The sequence below is a fragment of the Toxorhynchites rutilus genome, chromosome 2 (assembly GCF_029784135.1).
Source record: "Toxorhynchites rutilus septentrionalis strain SRP chromosome 2, ASM2978413v1, whole genome shotgun sequence".
In the NCBI taxonomy this organism is placed as follows: Eukaryota; Metazoa; Arthropoda; class Insecta; order Diptera; family Culicidae; genus Toxorhynchites; species Toxorhynchites rutilus.
Window position 1 is genome coordinate 220445780 of NC_073745.1, and position 10597 is coordinate 220456376.

The 10597-nt window shown below is 35.3% G+C and overlaps 1 protein-coding gene across 1 annotated transcript; it reads left to right on the forward strand.

Annotated features, from left to right (window-relative positions):
- Positions 1-9840, forward strand: LOC129768628 (cleavage and polyadenylation specificity factor subunit 5). The gene is made up of 6 exons (XM_055770383.1): positions 1-383; positions 476-614; positions 676-801; positions 1430-1595; positions 9182-9296; positions 9374-9840. Exons 1-6 carry the CDS (start codon positions 259-261, stop codon positions 9393-9395), a joined length of 693 nt encoding a protein of 230 aa, XP_055626358.1. The 5' UTR covers positions 1-258; the 3' UTR covers positions 9396-9840.
- The last annotated feature ends 757 nt before the right edge of the window (positions 9841-10597 follow it).

Here is a 10597-nt window from a genome sequence, read left to right on the forward strand (position 1 = left end):
CGCATCGTGCGTTGGTTGATTGACGCTTGCAAAGTTTACCGGAGTCGCACGGGTGTGCACAAGTGTGTAGCGCAGATTATTTTTTACTGATATATAGACAAGTTTTCACATCAATCTCGATAACTATTCCAAATTCAGTGCAGTGCTTATAGTGGTTAAGTGAAAGAAGGACCCGACAAGAGTGATAGACGAAATAGACGCGAGAAAAAACGGAATCAATTGGTGTTGGCTCAAATCGGCAAATAAAAAAAAACAAAGATGGCAGCGCAATCCATAAACAAAACCGGCTCCGGATGGCCCCGGAGAACCAGCCAGGGCACCATGAATGATATTAGCAAAGCCCAAAATAACCAGTCGATGACGCTGAACCGAACGATTAATCTGTGAGTGTAATAACACGGGAATAATGTTGCTTTGCGGAAAATTTCGGTGCTATATATAACTGAACTAATATGCTATCCCTTGCATTTTACAGTTATCCCTTAACGAACTACACTTTCGGAACGAAGGAACCGTTATTCGAGAAGGATCCCTCGGTGCCGGCTCGCTTCCAGCGAATGAGAGACGAATTTGACAAAATTGGAATGCGCCGTTCGGTGGAGGGAGTTTTGTTGGTTTGTTTTCCGAGTTTTCTACAACGCAGTTTGCGGGAAAAGTAATTGTTACTGTTTCCAGGTTCACGAACATGGTCTCCCGCACGTACTGTTGCTACAGTTGGGAACCACGTTCTTCAAGTTGCCAGGTGGCGAACTCAGCGCAGGAGAGGACGAAGTGGAAGGCCTTAAACGATTACTCACAGAGGTAAGTTTGAACATTCGAATTGTTTGTCCCGGCACGATCAGGATAGTTTTGATTTAAGGGAAGACTGTATTACCCATCAGATAGGCAACCGAAGTGTAATCTAAGTGTGAGTTTTTCCAAGAGTGATTATACAGAGGATTGTAAAAAAATATTGTACATTTTTCTGTAGCATATGTTGAAAACTGCAAATACTGTATAATCTTGACCACTTTGTTTGGAAAACCGCTATTATTTAGAACAAATCACTGATTGGTAAAGATGATTGTTAATGATTCAGTCAGTTCCTCAATTGATGAAGCAGAAAAAAATCTTTACCTATTTGGAAGAGTATTTGTACCCGGGCTGACTGAATCATTCCGCAAGCGCGATTGCAAGATGTATGGAAACATTGTTAATTTTCTATTTTCTATTTTGTCCTGTTCTTCAAAATTCAAAATCACAATTGTAACTAATTGCGTGTGTATCACACATAAACAAAAATGAATCCCGTGGGGAACGAATCATTGCCGGGTGTAAAAAACGTGTAACGAATCGCTACGAACCATGTGCTTCCACCCACGTCAACAACAACAAACAACACTATTGTCATCACAATTTGTTATGTATATGTGTGTTATGTATCGATTAGACTCTAGGCCGGCAGGATGGCGTCAAGCAGGATTGGATCGTCGAGGACACCATCGGAAACTGGTGGCGACCGAACTTCGAACCGCCGCAGTATCCCTACATTCCGCCCCACATCACCAAGCCGAAAGAACACAAGCGACTTTTTCTGGTACAGCTGCACGAGAAGGGTAATGTTGTGAACCTCATATTATAGTGTTTTCTTTTTTAATTTGTGAGAAAAAAAAAACGATAGTCTCTAAGTCAGGACCGACATCCGTCCATCTATTGCCCGCTAGTGTAGAGTTTGAGGGAGCAGAGGAAAACGGTTCTCCTATCAATTGTATTGCCAAATTTGTTTTTATAATGCCTGTTAACTGATGTGAATTGATGGGAAGAACGTTCTCAGAGATAGCATTTCCCCATGTCAGATTGAAAGTCGAGTAACAAGATGTAACGGATACAAAAAGCAAGCTGGAGAATAGGGCTCATTCTATCCCCTAGAGAAAGATCAATCTTTGTAGTGAAACTTGGCTTCAGGATGCAATGGAATCGAATTATTTCGGTTTGTTTCATTCAAATCTTGTTCTTCATTTAGAACTATGGACCCAGTAATGTATGTCGAGTCGATCAAAATCGCAAAATGCAGAAGTCGTGAGTCCAAAACTTCCTTCGGGAATATTCACTATAATTTTATTATTTCTGTTAATTGTTCATCGATAGCAATAAACAAAACTTGTTCAATAGCAGAATAATCCAGTCGAACGAAGTGAAGATCGATTTGACATACATGATAGGCGCTTATATGTATTTCTTCCAATGTTCTTCGATAGGATTAGAGTTATGGAAAGTTGCAATAGATGGAATATTTTTTTGTGAAAGACAGGAACGGGTTTGTTTGCTATCAAGATAGAGTTAAATCTTCGATCATGTTCGTGAGTACAAAATGAAAAGAATGTTCAGGTGAAAATGTATACATTGGAGTTTAGGGCAAGAAATGAAAACACGTTTGAATATTGCTCCTTGATTTATTTATTTTTTATAGAATTGGACTGCACGAATGATTTTGTCTATCAAACAAACATGTATTCATAAAGTGAGATCAGATTCTTCGTATATTTTTTACCACTGTGATCTTGAATAAGTTTTCTGTTAGAGAAAAGATTACCATTCGTCAAAGAGTAAACTTTTGTGACAAAAAGAGAGTTTTTGATGTATTTTTTATATTACGATATACTTCAAAGAAGCTACAGCTGCAGCACACGAATTTTTGTGTTCTGTAGGGAACAACATGTAGAGATTAATTTATTCGCTTTGAAATTACTGCGGGTAGGGGTTTAGACATTCTGTTCTAGATTGTTGACTACGTAGGACAACCTCTAACAGGAGTATATGGAGGGTAAAATGAGAATCTAAACACTGAACATGTATGAAATAATGCGAGATTTCGAATGCTTAAAACTCTACCAATTCCGAATAGATCGTAAAAATGTTTGCATCAATTGTAAATATTTCCACGTATCTATTACGATGAACAAAACTAATTTTTTCTTGAATTGTAAAATGTCAACCATTATCGAAATGCGCTAAATCCCACGTTTTGATTGACCCAATTTGTGCTCCGCAAATTGGAGCAGCTAGAGTAAAAGCGAAATACGCCTCGTTGGTTTCGAGATATGTTATGTTCTTCTCAGCTTTCCATAAAAAAATATAAAAAAATATAGCGCCCTTGGTCCCGAGACCACGAAAACTATAAAAAACAAATACATTCAATAATGACAAATCCAAAACCTGAAATTTTCGCAAGCGTTGCATTTTTCCAAAAATGACTAGCTTATAAGCTTTAATCTCATATGTCGACCGTCTAAATCGGTTCAGTAGTTCAAATTTTTTCACTTTTTTCAAAAAAGTCATTTTTGGAAAAAAATTGATTTTTCGGACCACTCTAAAATGGAAACGGTCACCCTAACAAAAAAATAAAAAAATACGGGTCTAATGGTTTGCGACAATGAGCAAAATTTTCACTTCCCAAGAAAATTTGAGAACCACTATATCGGTTTGACATGGAATTGCTGAATATGGGTTTGCAGAAGAAATGAACACACTTTTAAAATAAAAATTATGAATGAAAATTGTTTTTCCCAAATCAAATTAGTACTCTTAGTATGCAAATGAAAATCACTTTTGATTTTTAGTGAAAAAATATCATACAAAAATGGTGTCTAAAGATAATTTTATATTATAATTTTGATGAGAACATCTGAAAATTCATACAAAATAGTTTAAATTAGGGTCAGAACAACGTACTTCTAGTGAGTAAATAACGCCAAGAAAAAAATTTTCATACACATTTTAGCAATTTAAAACTGTCCTAGGGCCGATTAATCTGATAGAGAATAGTTGGCCTCATACAAACTAATGTCGTATCCAGATGTCGACACCATTCCGCCGTTAACGCGAATAGAGCTGTCAAACTTTCTCTGCTGACCCATGAGTTACTATGATTGATGCTGCATGGGTAGTTTCGTCAGTGCGTGTGAAGGTAAACCCATGAAAAATCGGCAATTTCTGTCCATTTTTCTTAATGCAAACGTTAGTTTCCCGTGACACCGCAAAGAATTTGTGGTTTGAAATAGCATTTCATGAACTACATATAAGTACTACACGGAGCTTCAAATAAAAATCTGTTTCTCCAGCATTGGAATGGGTAAAATATCATTTTAGGTAAATTATAGCCAATCTTCTTGAAATAACACGGCTTTACAGGATCCAGCTTATTTCCAGTTTTGCTAAGAACAATCTTCCAGTTTTTTTGAAAAATAATATTGGCAACCCCGCATGCATGGTACATCAATTGTTTCACAATCATAACTGAGTGAATTACCTGTTCTGTTCTTATTTTTTAAGGAATTTTAACACGAAGGTCATTCGTCCCTGCACGAACTAGCACCCGATTATATACAGATTTTTGTGATTTCAATAGTTTGCTCTCAAAGCACTTTTTGATCCACTGAAACTAGTTTTTGGATCAATAAGTAACTATGATATAACTCTTAGACATTTTATCTCTTAAAGTGAGTGGTTATCATAGTCGGTATATATGAAATATGTTTTCAACCAACAATCCGCTACATTCCATTCAAATTTCGACTCGGTGGTAAAATTTTTATAAGTCAAAAAATGTCAATCTTCAAAAATCATTTGCTTTTTCCCTGTTGAAAATTGAATAATTTAGAAGGAAAACAGGAAAATTGGGAAAAAAATAATCATCGTAGAAGGCGTTGCTAGTTCAATTGAAATTTGCGTTGCCGGAATTGATTTTCGTGTGACGCTGGTGTTAAACGAAAATAGTGATCGATTCTTAGATGGAATAACTTTGAAAATAAAAATTATCAATGAAAATTAACTTTTCTGTGTCAAATATGTATTTCATGTAATGGATTAACAAGTTTTTTTTGTAACCGATTAAATAATCTTGAATGAGAATTGTCTCTTATTATAATGTTACTAGCTGATCCGGCACACTTCGTCCCGCCCAAAATTGGTGTTTGGTTATTAATACCTTCAAACATTCACGTTTTCCTACTAAGCGTAACTTCATGAGTCCAATCGCAGAACTGCTCATTGATTGATCTTCTAATCGACCTCGTTGAATTTACCTTTTACTATAAAATTCCTAGTACTTTTATCAAAACTCATCATTATAATATCAGATTATTTTCAGACACAACTCTCGTTCAAGATTTTTCAACCACTTGCAAATAACATGTTTCTCAGTTACATGGAATAAATGTTTGATACAGAAAATATGATAGAATAAAGACAGACCACTCCTCTCTTCTCCCCTTAGAGAGGGGGTAGGAGCGTCTATTCACCATAGAAACGTTTTGTGACCCCTAAAATCTTCACATGTCAAATTTGGCTCCATTTGCATGATTAGTTTTCGAGTTAAGCAAAAATTTGTTTTTCATTTGTATGACAGCCCACCTTAAGAGAGGGGGAGGAGTGTCGAACAACCATAGAACCATTTATTGCATCCTAAGATCTCCACATGCCAAATTTGGTTTCGTTTGCTTGATTAGTTCTCGAGGTATGCCGAAATTTGTGTTCCATTTGTATGGGAGACCCCCTTAGAGAGGGGGGAGGAGTGTCGAACCACCTTAGAAATGTTTCTTCCCCATAAAACCTCCACATGCCAAATTTAGTTCCATTTGCTTAATTAGTTCTTGAATTGTGCGGAAATGTATGGTTCATTTTGGTTCATTTGTATGAGACGGGAAGAGTGCCTATTCGCCATAGAAACGTGTTTTGTCCCCTAAAACCTTCGCATGCCAAATTTGGCATTTTCTTGATTAGTTTTCGAGGGGGGAGGGGGCGGTTGGAGTGTCTAACCACCGTGAAAACATTTATTGCGCCCTAAAACCTCCATATATCTAATTTGGTTTCGTTTGCTTGATTAATTCTCGAGTAATGCAGAAATTTTTGTTTCATTTGTATGGCAGACCCTTAACCTTAAAAACCATTAACTTTTTATTTGACTTGAAGTAACTAAACTAAATGCAACTGTATACTGCATCAAATTTTCTCATCTTTCAAATGGAAGAAATAGAATTGTAATTTCGTAAGCAGCGTAATTTCTGAATTAGAGCCAATTTAAGGCAAACAGAGAAAAAGTTTAAGTTAAGAAATTCGAATATACGCGCAAAAGGATGTTTTTCATCATATATGAACCTCTATCACCTCCTGAGAGAATTCGGATTTTTTGTATGAGAAAAGTATTTCATGATTTTAGGCGGATGAATCATTTTTTTTTTATATTTAAAAAACCAAAAGTATATGTATAAAAAACAAATAAAGAATTCATTTTTTGACTCGATTATATACTCGATATATCTCACTGTATATAATCGAGTCGAGTTTAGGCATTCAAATAACATAAAATTATAATTTCCATTCCATTTTTAACAATTTGAAACTGCTTCCGAGCTTGCTAATCTGGAAGAGTTAAATGCTTAACATCACCCTAGATGCCGACACTGTACATTCGTCATTGCGAATTGATTGATTGTTTGATTGATTTTCTATTATAGAGGTTTTTAACTACGAAATTCGTTCGTTTTTAGTCTTGAAAAAGGTCAATCAATGATTAGTTCTGCGATTGAACCTTAGAATGTTTGCTTAGTAAGAAAACGTGAATGTTCGAAAGTATTCATATAAAACAAAATATTTTTGGGCGTTACGAAGTTCGCCGGGTCAGCGAGTCATAAATATACATTAATTAATTAAACATTTTCAATACATCGAATTTTGTATTGATTAGCTAACGTTTATTTGTTTTTAAATAATATAGGATGCTACAATATACAGGCTCATTTGCTCTAAATTTATCAAGAGTCGCAATGAGGCGCTTGTTCTAAATCATAGAAATTAATGATAGAATTAATGAAATTTTGAACAAATTCATCTAAAATTACAAACCCGAAAAAAATAGTTCGAAAATACGGTCAAATGAAAACATTTCCCCAAATGTTATTTTAGTTTGGCCTTAGCTCTGCTACAACTTAAAACTGTAGTTTTACTGTAAAAAATTCCGAAACAGAAATTGGGGTGAAATGAAGTAATATTTTTATGATATTTTCAAATAAGGGTCGGACTCGATTGTATATCCTAACATGTTGTTTACCAATATTTCAAATATAAATAATTTGAAGAAAAAAAAATTGGCTACTATAAGTACATAGGAGTAAAAATCGTGATTATTGAAGATTCTAATTGTAGGCTCACCAGGAATTGTAAGAAATGATATTGCAGAGCAGCGAAATTAAAAAAGAGTTGGATGTTAAAGAACAAATTGTAGAGAGTATAGAGAGCTTTAATTTGGCGGATAAAAATTATCAAGTTTGAGATAAAATCAATAATAACACTTCAAAACTCACTAGCTTTTAAGTTTTTACTTCCATCACGATATTCAACCCTTTCGCTACGAGCGTCGTCTATAGACGACGTCAGTGTGGTACTAATGTAATTCCGAACATCAGTTTATCGGAGCGCGATATGCATATTTTTCGGCGCAGTGCTCCATTCAGCGGTATCACTCCGACGGAGCACACTCACGTAGCGAAAGGGTTAAATCCTTTAATTCAATGTTTCACAAAATATAAACTCGTTAAGTCATATTTGTACACCTAATATTTTCAAATCTTATAAATAGTATCAACACTTTTGGTACTAAAAATATATTTTAGAAATATATATTTTCCACAATTCTTTTCATAAGTCTAAATAGTTATTGAAGTACGCAAGGTCATCATATTATGTTCAGCTTCGAACTTCTAACATAAGTTCTATGCTTTGAGTTCCAAGTGTTAACTGTGTTAATTATTAGATGTTTTAGGAAGTAGGTGTACTAGGGCGCCAATAAATGTATGGGAAAAAATCGACCTCAAAGTTACCGTATACAAAATGTTTACCACCTCGAGAAAATACATCATGCAAATTTTCAGCTCAATCGGACTTAAGGGAGAGTGGCGCAAAACGGACAAAATCGAAAAATCAGTTTCGTATGAAAAATCGGGATAACTATTTTTATTGGCACCCAAAACCATACGTTTCGTCTCGTAAAAAAAAAACTGAAAAAAAAACTAAATCCCAGAGTGACGATCTTTGACATTTTTTTCCAGTTGACAGTAGATCTCGACGTTTTATGCAATTTTAATCCGTTTGGTATCAATTTTTTTTCGAAACCACCGATTTCGCTCCCTTGGGTTTCGATTTTCAGAAAATTCAAACTTTTACCGTCTATCTCCCTTAAGCCCGATTGAGCTAATATTTTGCAAAGGGTGTTTCTTCGAGGTGGTGAACATTTTTTATGGATTAATTTTTTGAAATTCGAGATGACCATCTTCATTGACACCCTAAGGTATGGATATGAATTGCGAAACCAAAAACACATGATCATTCGAAGCGAATTCGAAATTCTTCGAAATTTATTATAGGATTGGTATTTTGTCTTGGAGGGAATGAAACATTATTTCAGGAAGAAGATAAAAAGATAAGAATTTGATATCATTTTTATTTTTCCCACATGTAGACTATAAAAAAGTAAAACTAAATGCTATATCTATCGAGTTATCACACATCAAAGTATGTGTGGCTCCATCTATTGACAAAACATAAATTGTATAGATCTATTCATATGATTATGAATTAGGTAGATTAGGTAGGCACATATTTAGCAATAATGTTTAGTTCAGCAAACAAACCCGTCTTGTCCATGTATTCGAAAAATCGTCTAAAAAGGGATAGCCTATTAATCTAAAACTGAAAAAACGGATCAATATTTGTACTCACTATATTCTAATATTGTATATTAGAATTTCATTGTCTATATCTCCTACTATGATTGTTTGTTCACAAATAAAACTAACTAGATTAAATTGAGTTAGTGAACTGAAATTTGTATGTGAATGATGTTCATCCATAAACATGAGCTCCTTAGAGGTAAAAATAGAATGTTCAAAGTTAGGACTGATAATCAAAATCAGTTGGTACTAAAATAATCTTTCAAATCGAGCAGAGCTTTAAAATACAGGTTGAAGAAGCCTCTATCGACTGAGCTCACCATGTACAAATAGATCATAGGAATGTTAATTACGATGAAACGCAACCAAGCATACGAAAAAGAAAAGAAAAACCTTAAATTTCGATCTCTGTACCGACATTATGCACTTTGTTGAAACGTTTATCTAATGTTTATTTTGCTTTTCGTAATCAACAGCTCTTTTCGCCGTTCCCAAGAACTACAAGCTAGTGGCGGCCCCGTTGTTTGAACTCTATGACAATTCGCAAGGATACGGTCCGATAATATCGTCACTACCGCAAGCGCTGTGTCGGTAAGTCTTCAACTAAACATATTATTTTTCCTGTCAGCGGTCATTGATGGCAACTTTTTTTTTGCTTCTTTCAACAGGTTCAACTTTATCTACATGTAAACGTCTTCCCGATGTGGCCCATCCCGCTCCGTATGTCATTGAACCATACCTGTAAGTACTATGACTGATCGTTCAACTGGAACCCGACATTGGCGTCACCTGGAGGATGTTTAATATTATACGCAGATCTGCACCCCGAAGAGATCACATTCTAGAATGGGATTTAGAATCAACAACACACACACACACACACTCATCCAGCACAGATTGTGTTGGATTTTTCGACGAATTTGAATAATCCGTCACTCATTTGATAAATTATCGAGAGAGAAAGAGAGAGAGAGAAAACCTAGTGTATTAAAAGTCAAGAATTTAGGTCTAAACATAACCGATTTGCGTACATATTTTGTAATGGAATATTGTTGAGAATGCACATTGAAAACTGAGCGAATATACACGAAAATCTCAAACTACTCGTTTGTAAACTTGTGATTGTCTACCGAAAGTGTATTATTGTTCATTGTGATCGCCTGAGATGCCCACATCACTAAATCCATTAATCTTTATAGCAACTTTGACTAGGTTATCCTTCCACAAACCTGTTTTCGGGAGGATTCGGGATATAATGTTCTGGGCGTCGCTCGAGATCGTTCAAATCGTGTTCAAATCTGGAAAATGATACATCAAATAGTTTGTATATATCCTTGTTTTAATACGAATGTGATATTATCCAGTGAACGCGTTTATTATGCCCACATAAGATGGTTCTTCCCAAGAATCATGCATGGGCATGTACGATTTACACGACGCTCAGTAAAGTAAACAAAGCTCCGAACAGCTTGAAAAGGATTCTATTCAATATTATTTTTATCTTTATACTAGCTGACCCGACAAACTTCGTTCATGGGTCCAATCGCAGAACTGTTCATTGATTGATCTTCTAATCCCTTTAAAATTATTTTTGACGTAGGATTACGTCTTTCGGGAACATATTGGGGTACAAATTGAAAATCGAAAATCGAGCACATCGTGAAAATTGTCCAATTTCTAATGCTTATTGCTCAGTCGTTTCATGATGGATTGATGAGATTTTTGCGTGAATCGATCTCGGCACTCAGTAACAATTTTTTATATTGAAGAAAATAATAATTGTCATGAAACTAACTATCAAACAATTGAAAAATCTCAACCCCTATCCTAACGGAAATACCCACTGCTGATTGGTCGAAATTGACGACACATGCGGCGGGTCCCTAACAGAG

What these genes read in the sequence shown, in the direction of transcription:
- LOC129768628 (XM_055770383.1), top strand. Translation starts at nt 259, where the DNA reads ATGGCAGCGCAATCCATAAACAAAACCGGCTCCGGATGGCCCCGGAGA. An exon ending in CGGTGGAGGGAGTTTTGTTG is followed by an intron (nt 615 to 675) that starts GTTTGTTTTCCG and finishes TACTGTTTCCAG; the next exon opens with GTTCACGAACATGGTCTCCC. An exon ending in CTACCGCAAGCGCTGTGTCG is followed by an intron (nt 9,297 to 9,373) that starts GTAAGTCTTCAA and finishes TTCTTTCAACAG; the next exon opens with GTTCAACTTTATCTACATGT.